A 17693-nucleotide genomic window follows, 5' to 3' on the forward strand; every position below is an offset into this window, starting at 1 on the left:
ACCAAACAGGGATTGTCCAACTTTGGCAAACTCGTAGCTGGTTATGTATGAGCTGCGCTTTAAATGAAACAATTGTTGCAGTATCCATAATACCAAAAAGGAACCCATAGCCTATCTTCCAATCACTTCCTGTTGGTGTATACTGTGAAGGAACCTTGTAATAAGAGGGATTAACAATGTTAAGGAAATAAAAAAACCAATATATATAAATGGAACACTAGAATAAATAAAATAAAAAATAAATATTTATTTATTCTTTTATGAAAATCTGCAAGGATTTGACTATTAACCTTATATATGAAATAAATTTAAGTATTAGCAATATACATTTTAAGGTGATATAATAATTTAAAGTAATATAACATATCCTAAGTATTGGAACATCACGTTCCTGCCAAAAATTTATAGATTAACGTGCTGAGGTATTAATTATAGCAACCACCTAGGTCTAATGCAATGTAACACCACGTTTCAGCCAAAATTTCCTACATTAACGTGCCAAGATTTTATTCATCAACTACCACCTAAGCCTGGTGCAGTTAGATATAATTCTAAACATTCCTCAGCAAAACTCACAAAAAAAATGTTAGAACAGCAGAAAAATGAATGTTAATACAGCAACATTGGTCCCCTCAAAACAGCAGCAAAAATTGGCTCAAAACTCACGGTGCTATATGGAATCAAGGCAAGATCACTCCCTCACATACACCCTTCTTTCAAAATAGTAATGTGTCTCTCAAATAACAATTCTAGAGCACCAAGTCAAGGCTAAAGCAAGTGGAAAAATGTACAATCCAACCTCAACACAATAAAAGAACCAAGCCAAGACAGCATACACTTTAGAAGCCAAAAATGGAAGAAATCCGCAAGACAAATGGTGAAAAACAGAACCTAGAAAGCAATAAACTTGTCACAGAAAAAATTGGCAGCAATCTAAAGATTAAGAGGAGACAAAACAACAAAGAATTAGGAGTAAAAAATAGTGGCACATTAAGAAGACAGCACCAAACAAAGTTAACACAACTAAGAATCAAATCACACCAACATGCTAGGCATACATGAAGAGTAAGATCTAATTAATGCTAGAAATAATTTGGCAAACCTCAAACCTATATATTTTGTATTTTTAATGAGAAAAGAGGCTTCAAATGAATTATCAAACACGCTAGAGACAGTAATTGGTTTTCGGCCAGACCTCATACAATTGCACACAACATTGAAGTTGATTTGAAAATTTTTTTACAGTATGCAGAGGTGAAATTTAAGTCTCGACCAAGCAGTATTGAAAGAGGAAAGTGTGTTTGATTAAAAGGACAATTGGAATGGGGTAATGCCTCTATGGACACAGAACATATAAGAAAAGTTCACACACTTAAATCCTATGGTGATCAAACTCAAATCAGCATATAAACATGGAGATGTAAAAGACTCTTAGCTATGCCATTTCAGAAATGTTTTCTAGAAAACTCCTAAATAGGAAAAAAAAATATGACTCAAAGCAAAGCTAACAATCAAGAAAGACATATACAATCCGGCCAAGACAAAGAATAAAACTGGAACAGGCACACACAATGAAATAGGACACCTACTCTCTAGATTTTTAATTCTTTAACAGTGACTCAAACAATGATATTTTTGTTGAAGGATTCAACTATCTTTCTTAATATTATGCAATTCAAGTATTTGGTTTTTCTTTTTATATATTTCACTTTGCTCTGAATATTTTGCACTATATGAATATTCATTAAATGGCATGTTTTACCTCAATTCTCCAATTACCAGAAGCAATCACAGAATTAACAAACACATCACATTGGATTCACATGTCATATGCAAAATGGTAAACTAATTAACACTAACTTGGTATTTTACGCAGAAGAAGATGGCTTAATCATCGAAGCTCAGCACTGCACGAACCCTCGACCTTAGTCAACGCACTAGGGAGCCCCTCCTTACGACAATGGCCTCCTCACACCAACATCCATGACCACGAACCCTCTACAAACCATGAAATTATCATACCTCCACCAACCACAAACCATAACCACGAACCAGGAAACCCTTGTACCTCCACCAACAATAAAACACAAACCCTAGGAAACCGCAAGCACATAGGAAAGGGAAGACCACAACGATGGGCCTCTCGATAGCAAGAGTTAGTGAAAGTTGGGGAACTCCAGAACACACTGTGATTGAACAACAATGGAGGTAGGGGAACATGACACCGACAACGAATTGGGGAATAACAGTGACATAGTGAGATTTGGAAACTAGAGAAAAAGTGCAAGGTTTATGGCGTAGAGAAGGGAGGGGTGGTGTTGGGGTTTGGCGAAGAGGAGGGAGACGGTGTGCGGCGGCGAGGGGAGAAGAGAGAAGCGGGAATTGCGAAAAAATGGCCACCGTTGAGATTAGGGTTAAGAGGTTTGGGGAGGGAGAAGATTTCACAAAACTGAATTTGGGAGAATGAGATAGCGAAATCCCAAATTCTCATTTCACTCAGCTGAACCTTTTACCGAAGGCCGTATTCCTTCGGTACTGTCACTGCTTACCGAAGGATAAAAGACCGTCGGTATTAATCCTTCGATAATAAACATATTTCTTGTAGTGTGTGTCGCCACGTCAGCCCTAACCCATGAGCATCATCTTCCACCTTCTCCACAGAAACCCTAGTCGCCAGTGCCGTCAGCCGCCGTTCCGCTTCCACCGTACCATCCTCATCGCCGGCCAACTTCTTCTCCCTTCTTTTTCGCCGGACCGTGCCGCCGTCACCACCACGCCGCAACCTCTGTTCATCTTCTCCCTTCTCGAAACCAAATCGCGCCATCATCCTCGCCGTTGCCATGATCGCAACCACGCCGTAAGACCGTCACCACCTTCCTTCTCCTTCGCGCAAGGGTTTGAAGCCACCACCACCACCATCGCCGGAGTCCCGATTCGTCTCCTTCGAAATTGTCACGCACAGCAACCACGCCGCCACCAAACCCAGGCCGCTGTCAACCTTCAACGCACTCCACGCCAGCCGCCGCGACACCACTCTTCTCACGCACCAAACCCTCGCGCCACCATCAAATGCGATTCCCAGATCGCGCAATCCATCGAGCCCAGTTTCCACCATCAGAATCGTGGCACACCTCCAACATCTTAGTGCCAAATCTCTTCGACCACCATCTTCATTTGCTAGAACCACCACCTGCACTCAAAAAATCCAAACAGTGAAACCCTCAACGCGCTACTCTCCGATTCGCGGCGCAGGCAGAGGCGGAGGGGGAAGCCCTTTCCCCAATTCTGAACCCTAATTTTGGGTAGGGAGGAGCCTGACACGTGTCGATCTCCCATTGGGCGCGTCCTCCTCTGGTCAAAGCTGGTCAATAAGCCTTCTCTGGTCAAAGTCTGGTCAACTGAAGGGCTTTCTTGCAATTTCAGAAATTCAGAAGGGGCTAAAGTGCAGATAGAGACAATTTGAGGGTATTTGTGCAATTTTAGAAAGTCAGAAAAAAGCTAAAAGATAAAATTCAGTTGTTGAATTAATTTAATTTGGGAATATCAACAGAAAATATCTTCCAAATAATGTTATAATTATCTAAATCTTTTAGTTATTTGGAAGATATAAGATAAAAGATTTTGTCAACTGAATACTCAGAGTCCAAGCCCAATCAAGCCCTACATAAAGAGATCCAGGGGACTTCACTTAATTCATTCATTCTCTCATACTCCTCTCACTTTTCTTTCATCTTGTATTCAACTCCATTCATGGAGATCTAAGCATCTAGGGCTATTCTGCTGTAATTCCATGATGGATTCTGAGGTTACGTTCAGTTAATGCAATTGTTTACTTTGATTATTGGTTTAAGTTGTTCTCTCTATGTCTTTCATCTCTCTATCTTGTTAAAAGCAAAGATTATTGCATCATAATATGTTTGAATCTACATGCATATTAATTATATGAGTTTTAGGGTTTCTAGGTTTAAATTGAGAATCTACTTTGATTTATTTAGGAACTTTCATATGATTAAATGGTTTTTACTATCAATTGAGAATGTACTTTGATTGATTAGTAATAATTTCAACTATAATCAATTGAGAATTTACTTTGATTGATTAGCTTTTAATTTGGTTAGGAGATTTAAGAATAGACATGATTAAACACAATAGAATTTGATTGAGAATGTACTTTGGTTGAATTTATTGTGAATAATCTAGAAAGGTTTTGCATTTGATTGAGAATTTACTTTGGTTAAATGCATGATCGCCCTCAAATTAATTAAGAATGTACTTTAATTAATTTGAAACTTAAACAATAATCAATTGAACAATTATCCGTGAATAACCGATGATGAATCTATCTTGGAAAAGCAGTGGAATTAGCCTATTTCATCGTAACTGTTTTTAAGTTTCTTATTTATTCTTTAAACACTCTTCAACCATTACTTTTATTCATAATTGCATAGCATTCGTAAGAGTCACAGATATTCAAAAGCAATTTCGTGTTCGTTGGGAGACGACTCAGGGTTACTTCAACCCTGTCTACTTTCTTGAAAACTACTTGGCAATACTGAAGTTGCCTTGAAAAGTAGTATTAATTTGATAGCTTCAACGACAGCCTATCAAATTTGGCGCCGTTGCCGGGGAATACGGTTAGTATTTTAAATATTTTGATTCTTATTTTGATTTTTCTTTTTTATTTTTTTTATTTTTTGTTTTTTTTTTTTTTTATTTTTTATTTATATTTTTTTATCTTTATTTTTATTTTTTACTTAACGCACATACATTTAATTTAATTTGAGTTATTTTGTAGCCTTTAGTCATTCTTGTTTTAGCACATACATTTTGTCGATACGGGAACGTACGGGGAAGTCTAGATCCGGGGAATTTCTCCCAATAGCATATTGGTTGCCTTTAAGCTCCTGCACTTCAGAACTAATTACTAGGAATGCTAGGAATTGTATGAACTCGTAATTAAGGATAGGCCTTCTTGCAAGGTGATTTAGAGAGTGGCATTAGCATTGATGATAAGAATGATGAATTCCTAAAAGTATATGAGAGTGGATAAGATGAAATTTATAACCCCAACAACATACTCATCCATCTAATTAATTGAAGTGTTTGTATTCTGTTTTTCTCCATTGATCAAATTCATGCATACATATTTAATTACTGTCTCTTGCATTAAAACCTACAATCAATTTGTTCTTAAGTCTTAAATAATCAACAAATCATATAGCTAAACTAGGTCGTGAGTCCTTTGGGAGAACGATACTTGGTCTTACCGAGTTTATTACTTGATACGATTCGGTCACACTTGCCGATTGTTAAACAAGTTTGTGGTGCCGTTTTTCGGTGTTCATAAATTTGTCATCAAGTTTTTGGCGCCGTTGCCGGGGACTCGTGGTTTAACTAGTTTATTTGTATGATTATTGATTATCTTTGACTTGTTTTTGAATTTTGAATTTTGAAATTTGAATTTTTGTTTTTTATTTTGTCTGTTTTTATTTTATTTTATTTTATTTTATTTTATTTTATTTTATTTTCTCTTTTTATTTTATTTTATTTTCTCTTTTTATTTTATTTTATTTTATTTTATTTTTTGTTTTTATTTTTATTTTATTTTTCTGTTTTTATTTTTATTTTTTTTTCTCTTTATTTTTTTTGTTTTTTTATTTTTATCTCTGATTTTATATCTTCTCTATCTTTTTGTGCTAACAATTGTTTTTAGGGTTTTGTGCCTAATGTCTGCAGGATGCAGTTCGGTCAAGAATTTAACTATATGGGCACTCAATTCTACTAAGGGAATTTCAACCATTGGTGGGAACCTCACTCAAGCATGAATAAAAGTCAATTTTGGCAAGCTGTCGAACAATTTAAGAACCGACCACCACAACAATGGCAGCAAAAACCCTCTCTATCGGGAAGAAGGATAACGTTGGAGACGCACTTCAACAGTACATACCGATATCTAATTGTCATCACAAAAGCACTCAAGCTGTCGAAGAATTTGATAGGCCGCCACCACAACAATGGCAGCAACAACCCTCTCTATTGGCAAGAATGCCAGCATTGGAGGACGCACTTCAACAGTTTTTGTAGGTGTCCAGCTCCACTCAGAAAAACATTGAAGCATCATTCAAAAGGATGGAGATGCACCTTCGTTACATTAGTCAGAGATTGAACGTTAAGGTTAATACTGAAGTTAACCCTAAGGAGGAAGGTCAAGCCATTATCACTGAAAGTGACAAGATTTTTGATGAGAAAAAAATAGGGAGAGATGAGGAAAAGATAGAGAGAAAAGAAAAAGAAGAGTTGAGTGAGAAAGAAAAAGAAAAAGAAGAGTTGAGTGAGAAAGAAAAAGATGAAGAAAAAGAAAGAGAAGTGGTTGAGATAGAAGAGAGAAAGAAAATTTGTGTGAAAATAAAGAAGTTGAGAAGAAGAAGAGAAGGGAAGAAAACAATAAGAGAAAAGAAAAAGAGCCAAAAGAAAGTGAGAGAAAAGAAAAAGAGGACGAGAGAAAAAAAGAGAGAATCATATGAAAGACCTCTTCCTCATCCAAAGAAGTATCATAGGAAGAAGAAATTTGAGCGCTTTATGCAAATCTTCAAGAAATTGGACATTAAAGTTCCTATGATTGAGACACTGCAACAGGTTCCTGGCTTGATCAAATTTCTGAAGAAGTTCAGTAGAAAGAAGAAAAAGAAGATGGAACATGAGCTTTATTGGGTCAAGCTAGTGACGTTAAAAGAGCACTTGCTGGGAGGCAACCTAGTGATTTAAGAACTTTTAATTTTTGATTTGGTGATGTAATTTTGAACTTTTGGGAATTTTTGTTTTTGTTATAAGTTTGTTACAGGGTTTACATCTACTGATGGATGTTAGGCGGAAGAGTATCTACTGAAGGATACTATGTTTGTATACACCTACTGATGGGTGTTGGTAAGAAAGATTTGCATCTACTGAAGGGTGCTGAAGGATTTTGGGTCAGGCTCGTGACGTTAAACAAGCGCTACCTGGGAGGCAACCCAGTTGATTGATTTTATCTGTATTGTTTGTTTTGATTCTGCTTTAGTTGCATGATTGGGATTGAATGTTTGAGTGATTTGAGAACTTAATTACAGGGAGCAAGTGAGGGGCATGAGTAGGAGGCACCTAGGTTAAGCTAGGAAGAAGAAAAGCACAACACGAAAGTGCCACTGAGCGGTAGTGTCGTAAAATGGGTTTAGGTTGCCCCTTAGCGGAACCCGAGCCCATTAGGGTATTTTTATACCCTAAGTCACGCTTTGGCCTCTATTTTAAGATTATTCTCGACACACACTCCTAAACACTTTTCGAAAGGTTCTCTACTTTTTTTTTCCCTTCATTCCTCTTTAAAAAATCTCCCTTCCACTCACTTTCTCACTAGTTTTCCATCTAAGTTTGGGGTTGGGAGAGAGCATCATTGATGGGGATGAGTTTTTCAAAGCACTAGAGCAGGATTTGTTTTATCAATCACTTTTGTTTTTAGAATAGGATTTTATGTACTCAATTGGAAATTTTGTCTGTTGTGATGGTTTGCTTATGATTGTTGTTTGATAAGTAATGCTTGATGATGCTTTGATATAGATTGATGTTGAGAATGTGCACATTGTATGCATATACAGGTGATTCACAAGCATTGTGAACAAATGCATGATATTGTGATTGTGATTGTGATATTAAGCAGGATGTTTATGTCAAATGTGAATGAGCATATATGTGAGGTTTTGAGCTCCAGAGTTTGTGTGAATGAATGCTATTCCTTTGGAAGCATGAATGACTTTGCCCAAGTTTTCTATCATTGAATTACTTGCTTGTTTGCATCATATGATCAAGGCCATTTGTTGGTAACCCTTATATTAGCCAATTTCATGATTAGCCACTAAAAGAGAACACTTTGTGTTATATCCTTTGAACCCTTAGCCTTGAATATGATTTGAAAACCCTTGTTGAAAAGCTTTACCTTGAGTTAAGTAGAAAATATTTTGTGGTATTGACAAATGTTCAAGTTTAGAGTTGTTGGAAAATAGAAAGGGAAATTGAAAGCATTGAGCTAAGAGTTAAGAACTAAGAATGTGAAAAGAAAAAGGAAAAGAAAAGAAAAGAAAAGAAAAAGCAAAGCTCAATGCAAAAGAAAGTTGGGAATAAATAAGAATGATTGTGTTGATATGATTCTCTTAACTCAAGGGTTTTGTGATCCAGAAAAACCAATTTTCTTGCTAGCCCAGCCACATTATAAGCCATTAAAAAAGTCCTTGTGATGATGCATACTTGTGAATTTATTTGATTGTGGTTAAATGAAAGGCAAAGACAATTTATGTGACATTGTGATAGTAGAGTGAATGAGTGATTACCTCTTATACACTTGTGTTTGAGTGAAACACTTTACCTAGTGAGGAAATATTCATTGAGCACATAAACATCCATGTTTAGTTGATTGATCATTCCTGAAAAATAGCATTTCTTGGATATTAATTGACTTTGTGAACACCAAAGCATGTGTACGTCTTGATTAAAATCTTTGTCATGAGTTTGATTGAAGTCTTTACTTATCTTGAAAAGAAGATTTTTGAATGAGTGAACCATTATACAGATTGGTAGAAGATTGAGTTACATCTTGTTTGCTTAAGGACAAGCAAAGTTCTAAGTTTGGGGTTGTGATAACAGTTGAAAAACTGTTATTTTCATGCTTAAAATTGATACTAAAAGCAACCTTTAACACTTAGAAACTAGCTTGAAATCATGCTTTTGGTTATATTTTCATAAATAAGAGAGCTGAACAGGTTTATGCTTGATTTCAGTGTTTTTATGCAGGTTTTAAGGTGAATTTGGTGAAAGAAGTGAAGAAGGATAGAGATGGAATCAGAGAAGACATAAAAAAGTGCAAAAGGAGAAGCCGCAACTGTCGCTCAGTGGCAGTTTACCGCTGAGCGGCACTCAGGCAGTCACGTTAGCTTCGCTGAGGGGTGAAAAGGCCGCTGAGGGGAGAAAACCAACTCACACACTTACCGCTGAGCGGTAGTTTACCACTGAGCGACACTATTTTGGGCTTGGGCCTAATTTTCTGTAATTTTAGAATAGTATATAAGCTTTAGGACGTCCTAGGGTTTGTATCTTTGGTAGAGACGAAGCAAACACTCTCTTTTCCACCCCTTGAAGGAAGATCTTGGATGCTCAGGCTATCTCCTCCTCTTTCTAGGGTTCTATCTTTCATTCTTTCATTATTGTTCATCTAGTTTCACCATGAATATGGTGAACTAAACCTTGTATTGTTGTTGGGGAATCAATGTAGTCTTGTGAAACTCTCATATGTGGAATTTGTTTTAATGTCTTATATTGAGATATATGCTTTATTTCATCTTTAGTTAGGGTTTTTCCTCTTTGCTTATTGCTTGCTTTGTTTAACTCATTCATTGCCATGATTATTCATTTTGTCGATACGGGAACGTATGGGGAAGTCTAGATCTGGGGAATTTCTCCCAATAGCATATTGGTTGCCTTTAAGCTCCTGCACTTCAGAACTAATTACTAAGAATGTTAGGAATTGTATGAACTCGTAATTAAGGATAGGCCTTCTTGCAAGGTGATTTAGAGAGTGGCATTAGCATTGATGATAAGAATGATGAATTCCTAAAAGTATATGAGAGTGGATAAGATGAAATTGATAACCCCAACAACATACTCATCCATCTAATTCATTGAAGTGTTTGTATTATGTTTTTCTCCATTGATCAAATTCATGCATACATATTTAATTACTGTCTCTTGCATTAAAACCTACAATCAATTTGTTCTTAAGTCTTAAATAATCAACAAATCATATAGCTAAACTAGGTCGTGAGTCCTTTGGGAGAACGATACTTGGTCTTACCGAGTTTATTACTTGATACGATTCGGTCACACTTGCCGATTGTTAAACAAGTTTGTGGCACCGTTTTTCGGTGTTCATAAATTTGTCATCAATTATCTCTCTGCACGTATTACAAATTTCTTGAGAAGTATTTTCCTGCATCTAGATTATCAGCTATCCGCAGAGAAATTCAAGATATAAGACAAAGAGATAGAGAGAATCTTAGTGAATATTGGGAAAGATTCAAGAAACTATGCTCTTCATGCTCTCAACTCCAAATGGAAGATTTTATTCTAAGCTTTTATGAAGGCTTAAGTCCTACTGATAGGTCATGGGCAGATGCTGCAAGCGGAGGATCTTTCTTAGACAGGTCACCACAAGATGGTATAGATCTAATAGAACGAAAGGCAGTAGGCAATCAATAGTATGGCACAAGAGAAAATTCAGTGACTTTGCTGAAGGGAGTGCATGAAATTGAAAATGGTGCAGTTGATTGGAAGAAGATAGATGAAAGATTAAATAAGCTAGAAAGCAAAGTCGATCACATTGCAAGCTTGTTCAAAACCTCAACTCCACAAATTGCTAAGAAGTGTGGAATTTGCATTTCAACTGACCATTATACTGATGAATGTCCTAGCTTGGTGGAAACCACTGTGGAAAATCCATCTCAAGTTTTTGCTGCAAACATGATTGGAGGAAATAGATACCAGAATTATCATGACTCATCCTCCAATAGGTATCAACAGAACATGCAACCTTATGTTCCACCTCAACAAAGGCAGCAATCTCAACCTGAAATGCCAATACAAGATTTCATGAAAACAATACTTGAGCAAAATTCAGAAATCAATAAATCAATTGTAGATTTGACTCAGAGGGTGGAAAAATTAGAGGCTAAGGAATCAAACAAACTGCCTGCACAAATAGTGATCAACCCGCAAAATGTAAGTGCTATTACTTTGAGAACGGGTAAGTAAGTAGAAAGCCCTGAAGGAGCCCAAGAGGATGAAGATAAGGCGAGAGAAGGAGCGCAAATTGATGACAATGGAGGACCGAGTGAACCATCACCTGAGACTACCACTGATAAATCCAGGTTAGTATCTTCTAACTCTTCTTCTAAAAATTCTTCTTCATCTTATTCTCCACCTCCTCCATATCCAAATCGGTTGAAGCCGAGAAACAAAAAAATGGAGGAATTAGATCAAGAGATCTTAAATACTTTCAAAAAGGTGGAGTTCAATATTCCCTTGCTAGATGTTGTTCAACAAATCCCTAAATACGCCAAGTTTTTGAAAGAAATTTGTACAAATAGAAGGCGTTTTAGGGATAATGAGGTTGTGAATTTGGGAAGGAATGTGTCAAGCTTGATTAAGAAGCATATTGAAATACCGCAAAAATGCAAAGATCCAGGTATTTTTTCTGTTCTATGTGTTATTGGAAATTCAAAGTTTGACAATGCCATGCTAGATTTAGGGGCTTCCATAAATGTAATGCCTTTATCAGTGTTTACTTCTCTATCTCTGGGACCTCTTAAGACTACTGGTGTGGTCATTCAACTGGCCAACCGTAGCACAGTTAACCCTACAAGTGTGCTTGAGGACGTCCTTGTCCAAGTAGACAAATTAATTTTTCCTGCAGATTTTTATATCTTGGACATGAAGGATGATGAAGGAATCAGTCCAACAACTATTATCTTGGGAAGACCCTTCATGATGACAGCACGAACCAAGATAGATGTGCATGCAGGATCATTGACAATGGAGATAGGAGACGAGAAGGTGCAGTTCAACGTGTTGGAAGCTGGGAAGAACCCGATTAAAGATCATTCTTTGTTTTGTATTGACTTATCAAGTGATGTTGTAAACAATTTTTCTTTTCCAAATATGTCATCCCTAATTTTGGACGAAAAAGGAAACTGTAAAGCAGGTGATATTGAGGACGCGGTATTAATAGATGATACCTCTATGGCGTCCGAGTGTGATGTTGAGGTGGCTGAGAATACCTTAGGCAGTAAGATGTTGCCATTTGTGGTACAGCCACCCGTTTTGGAGAAGGATGCTAAACCAGTGAGACAACCTCAAGGAAGACTAAATCCTCAACTGATGGGGGTTGTAAAGAAGAAGGACACCAAGTTGCTACAAAAAGATCTTATATATTCAAATTCTGACAGCACTTTGGTGGGCCCTATACATGTGGTTTCCAAGAAATATGGAATCACAATGGTCAAGAACAAGAAGGACAAGTTGACTCCTATTCAAGACAGAAGTGGGTCACATAATTTAGTAGTTGACCATCTTAGTAGGATTGAAAAGGGAAAAGATAACATTCCTATCCAGGATGACTTTTCCAATGAAGTCCTACTAGCATTCCTTCCACCATGAAGGAGGTAAGTTCCCTCATACTTTTTAGTTGCATTTTATATATAAGGCATACATTGAGGATAATGCATAGTTTAAGTGTGGGGGTGTGGGGAAACAATTAATTTTGTTCCCTATTTTGTTTTTTTTTAAATAAATATTTGCATTGGATTTGAGAGTTTGAATCAGTAACTGGAATGATCATGAATTCAAGAAAAAAAATGAGTCATGTTGATATGAGTGGATTGCTTCTATGATTTGCTGATTGAGTTGACTTAAGAATTTCTTAATTAAAATCTTTTGTGAAAGAAATTTGAATCATGTGAATTTTGAGCCTAAGGATAAGGATGGACCACCATGTGTCATACCTATTTTTCTTGTGTGATTTGTCTATGTTTCGTTGATACTGTAATAGTTAGCTTGATTCTATGTTGTGCAACTGAGGTGAATATGCATGATTTGATATGATTGAGGCATTTCTTGTTTTAGCTACTTGGCCAAATAAACTTGTCCTAACATTAATCCAATGGAACCCTCTTTGAGCCTTAAGCCTATTTTTCTTGTTCCCAGTCATTGTCAAATGAGAAAAGAAGAAAAATCATATGTTCCTTACCTTAGGAAAGAAGAAGGAGTAATGGATTCTGTTAGAAGTAAAGTGATGAATAAGTGTGTAGGTGAGTACCTCACCCACAAAAGAATAAAAAGGGTAAAAAGGAAGATGAAAAGTTGAAGTTTTAAAAGAAGAAAAAAAAATCTTCCTTAAAAGAGCAAGAAATAGAGTTGTTTTTGAAATCAAATGTCATTACTCTTTCTATATCAATTTCAAAAACTCAGAAATTCCAGGAAAATTCCCTACCTTTGCCTTGGCCTCAATAAAACCTTAAAAAGCCCTCATGATCAATAATTGCATGTTTACTAAAGTGTGTGAATGTTAGAGTCTTGCTAAATATCAATGGTGTCTACTTACATGGGTATTTTGAGTGTAAACACAAGCCAAAAACACTTAAGAGAGTTGGGAAGAAATAGATACATTTTGACTTGAGTGTTATCTTTCATATTTGATTTTCTTGGGAATTCAAAAGGTTAACTCATGTGTGAAGAATAGAGTGATTTCATTTGCATGTCCATGACAAAGTAATACCTAAGTGATTGATCTATGTTCGGTGTTGTTCATTCTTTTGATCCAAATGTAAATATGGAATAAAATCACTCAGAACAGAGTCTTGGAATTAATCAATTTTGCCCAGAAGTGCAAAAGGATAAGTGTGGGGTGTGATGAGTGCATATTTATGCCCACATTTATGCTTTAAAATTCAAATTTTTGATGGGATAATTGTGCTTAAATGGNCTCCACCAAACTTAGCTCTTTAACCATCATTGCCGAGACATGAACCGCCTTCCTACTTAGAGCATCCGCCACAACGTTCGCTTTACCAGGGTGATAAAGCAACTCAAAGTCATAATCCTTAAGAAATTCCAGCCACCTTCTTTGCCTCATATTCAACTCTTTTTGATCAAAGAGATACTTGAGACTCTTATGATCACTGAAGACTTGGAAAACGGATCCATACAAGTAATGCCTCCAAATCTTCAAGGCAAAGACTACTGCTGCCAGTTCTAAATCATGGGTTGGATAATTCCTCTCATGTATCTTCAACTGCCGAGAGGCATACGCCACTGCCTTCTTCTCTTGCATGAGAACGCACCCCAAACCTTGGTGAGATGCATCACAGTAAACCTCAAATGGTTTGGCAGTGTCAGGAATCACTAGAACTGGAGCGTTCGTCAACTTATTCTTCAACTCTTGGAAACTGGATTCACACTTATCGGTCCAGGCAAATGGATGATCCTTCCTGGTCAGCTGTGTTAACGGGCCTACTATCTTAGAAAATCCTTCTATGAAACGCCTGTAGTAACCCGCCAATCCAACAAAGCTCCTCACTTCCGTGACCGAACGTGGGCTTTCCCATTCTAAAACTGCTCGTACCTTAGCCGGATCAACTGAGATTCCACCCGCGGACACCACATGACCCAAGAACTGTACCTCCTTCATCCAGAATTCACATTTAGACAACTTAGCATACAGCTCTTTTTCTCTCAACACTCCAAGTACCAATCTCAAGTGCTCTTCATGTTCTTCACAGCTCTTGGAGTAGATGAGAATATCATCAATGAACACCACCACAAACTTGTCTAAATATGGCCTGAAGATGCGGTTCATGTAGTCCATGAAGACTGCTGGAGCGTTCGTCACACCGAACGGCATTACCACGTACTCATAGTGTCCGTAACGTGAACGGAAGGCTGTCTTCTGGATGTCTCCTTCCTTAACACGAATCTGGTGATAGCCCGATCTCAAATCTATCTTGGAGAAAACGCTCGCTCCATGCAATTGATCCAGCAAGTCGTCAATGCGAGGCAGTGGGTATTTGTTCTTGATGGTCAGCTTATTCAATTGACGATAATCAATACAAAGCCGAGAGCTGCCATCCTTCTTCTTTACCAACAACACTGGCGCTCCCCAAGGGGACACGCTTGGGACGGATGAACCTCTTGTCCATCAATTCTTCAATTTGCTTTTTAAGCTCAACCAATTCAGCAGGCGCCATTCTATATGGTTGAACGGATATGGGAGCTGCGGTTGTTACCAGATCAATGGTAAACTCCACTTCACGAACGGGTGGCAATCCAGGCACCTCATCAGGGAAAACATCTAGAAATTCATCTACTACTGAACGTGCTTCTCTCCACTTAGAATGCGTTCGTTCAGAACCTTCAGATTCATTATCCGCGTGAGTCATGATCAAAAAGCAACTGGCTCCTTCCATTATATCTTCTTTCCACTGACCGAGCGTTACTCCCAACTCTTCCTCATCTTCTTCAGGAAAAATTAACTTCTTAGCTCCACAATCTATAAGAATGCGATTGGTATTCAGCCAATCCATTCCCAGAATTAATTCTAAGTCCTTGAGAGGCAAACATATCAGGTTCACCTTATATCTACGCCCTTCTACCTCAATAGGACATCTAACACACATTGTAGACGTCCTAACCTCTCCAGCTGCTGGTGTTGATACCACCAAGTCAAACTGCATCTCACTCTCGGTTAATCCCAGCTTATCAACGCACGCCTTCGATATGAAGGAGTGTGTCGCCCCCGAATCAAACAACACACAACAATCCATTCCATACAACAAGCAATTGCCAGTGACGAGCGTACCTGAGCTCGCTGCTTCTGCACCAGTGATCGCATATACACGTCCCACAGCTTGGGCTCGTCCACCACCCCTAGTCTGATTTCTTCCTGTGTTGGGTGGCCTCATCACCGCACGTCCACCCGTATTACACTCGTTCTCCAGGTGACCATGTCTTCTACAACGAGTGCAATATTTTACTCCCACCAATTGAGGACAAGCTGACTTGTAATGGGGTCCTCCACATTGAAAACATCTCACTGCCCCTGATTGTCCCGACTGTCCAGCAACTACCACTGCTTGCGATCCCCTTGACTGTCCTGGACGCGCATATGGAGTAATATTCCGAGTCATATTTGGTCTTGTCAATATCGGTCCCCTGGATGTCTGTTGCTTCTTACGCTGCTCAGCTTCAGCCATGTTCTTCTCCAATATCTTTGCCCTTTCAACCAATGCAGGAAATGAACGGATACACAAGCTAGAGATTAACACCTTTAGATCGCTCCTCAAACCATTCTCAAATTTCCTACACTGCCATTCCGCATTGGTTGCCATGGTATTAAAACGAACCAAGTGCTTAAATTTGTTCGTATATTCAGAAACGGTCATCCCTCCTTGTGTCAACTGTAGAAACTCCACCTCTTTGGCGAAACGGACGCTATCTGGAAAGTATTCTTCATAGAATTTGCTCCTGAAAACTTCCCAAGTAATAGGACTGTGAGCGTCTGTTAATAAGGCCCTCACGCTCGCCCACCAGTGGCTCGCTTCTCCCGTTAGTAAGTATTCTGTGAATGCTAAGCGGTTCTCATCTGGGCACATCTTAGCGTTGTAAATTTTCTCCATATCACGCAGCCATTGGTCTGCCTCATCAGGAAGGCACGTCCCACTGAACTTGGCTGGACGGTGTTGGAGAAAGCTCTCCAAACTCCACTCGGCATGTGGTTGGGCAGCGCTGGAAGAGGACGCTCCAGGCGTACCTCTAGTGGCAGCAATAATCTCCATTAGCTGCCTCTGCGTGGCTTCAGAGTTGATACGTGCGGCCTCCAAACTCTGTAGAGCAGCAGCGTTCTGCTCCATAAGGGTAGTATTTTGTTGATGCAACCGTTCGATTACAGCCTCCAACATCCTATTGTTGTTGGGAGCGTCAGACTCGTTAGGCTGTGGTGGAGGAGGAAGTCTAGGGGCCATTCGTTCTCTGGTTCATCAGAAAACGAGCGTTAGAATTGTTCAAGAGTTAAAAATAATAACTCATCAAATACATAATAAGCACACAGCAAAAACGCAATGCACTCATAACCTACAGTGTCCTTAGAAGAACAAAACTGCTCTGATACCAATAATGTAACATCCCGGAAATATACAGTCATCAACTATATACTTAGAATAATCACATTAATCAATATGGCAAAACAGTTTAGTAATACAGTAAGCAGATTGAATAAATGGCCGAACGGCCTTTCATTTAAAACAACGAGCGTTTACAAAGCAAGGAGGACGAACGGTTTACAAGAATTGACCGAACGTTCCAATATATATATATACAGCAACAAAAGAGCGCTCGCTCACAGACGCTCGCTACTCTAATCAAACTAACTAAATAACCGAACGCCTCACTGTTCGGCCTTCACCTCAACTTCTACTAAATTTTCTTCAGTAACGAGTTCCTCTTCAAGAGTTTGCTCCAGAGACGCATCTCCCTCTGCTCACATCCACACGGATGATCATTGCATTTGACAAGACGGATATACATAGACAAGACAACACGAAGGAAATGCAAGGGTAAGCTTATTGAATTTAATTTAAGTCAAACATACAGTTTATACATATCAACATATAAATTTATTCACAACACAATCATTCATTTCATACATAACTCAACCAAAATCCTGATACTAGACTGACCGTCCGGACATGTATGAATTCTGTGTAGCTACGACGTCCGTGCACCCAGGTGGAAGAGCTGGAATACTCGTCAGCTGCCACCTGAGGTTAGTCCGTTCCGTTCAAGTTACAGTTATGAACTAGGACCTCCTGCCATTCCCACGCATGACATGCTCATCTCTACTTGAGAACGAGCACTCACGGAATATCAGGATGAACCGCCAGCTAAGCTTGCCACATTCATACTTTACAAATCTCACTTTCCAACCAAGAGTCGTTCCTCCCTGGAACGCTCGTTCAAATTCCACAATCACAATTTCATTCATCATGGTGTTCGCACATCTTAATTCATCCTGTTAAATACATTTTCATTCTGTGTTCCACTCTCTTAAAAAGACGAACGTTCAC

General features: G+C 38.4%; 2 protein-coding genes across 2 annotated transcripts in view; both read right to left on the reverse strand.

The window, feature by feature from the left end:
* LOC148203774 (ribosome biogenesis protein BRX1 homolog 1-like) overlaps positions 1-3812 on the reverse strand; it is a 41475-nt gene extending 37663 nt beyond the window's left edge. The window contains exon 1 of the mRNA XM_088107747.1: positions 3191-3812. Coding sequence (XP_087963873.1) covers positions 3191-3336 — 146 coding nt within the window. The 5' untranslated portion in view covers positions 3337-3812. The remainder of the gene's footprint in view (positions 1-3190) is intronic.
* A 9737-nt stretch (positions 3813-13549) lies between these two features.
* On the reverse strand, positions 13550-16592 carry LOC148203775 (uncharacterized). The gene is made up of 5 exons (XM_088107748.1): positions 15431-16592; positions 14718-15088; positions 14480-14656; positions 13791-14257; positions 13550-13694 (listed from the first exon to the last, which is right to left on the reverse strand). Exons 1-5 carry the CDS (start codon positions 16590-16592, stop codon positions 13550-13552), a joined length of 2322 nt encoding a protein of 773 aa, XP_087963874.1.
* Positions 16593-17693: the final 1101 nt, after the last annotated feature.

This window comes from Vigna umbellata, chromosome 2, assembly GCF_029865625.1.
Source record: "Vigna umbellata cultivar VRB3 chromosome 2, Vumbellata_1.0, whole genome shotgun sequence".
Taxonomy (NCBI): Eukaryota; Viridiplantae; Streptophyta; class Magnoliopsida; order Fabales; family Fabaceae; genus Vigna; species Vigna umbellata.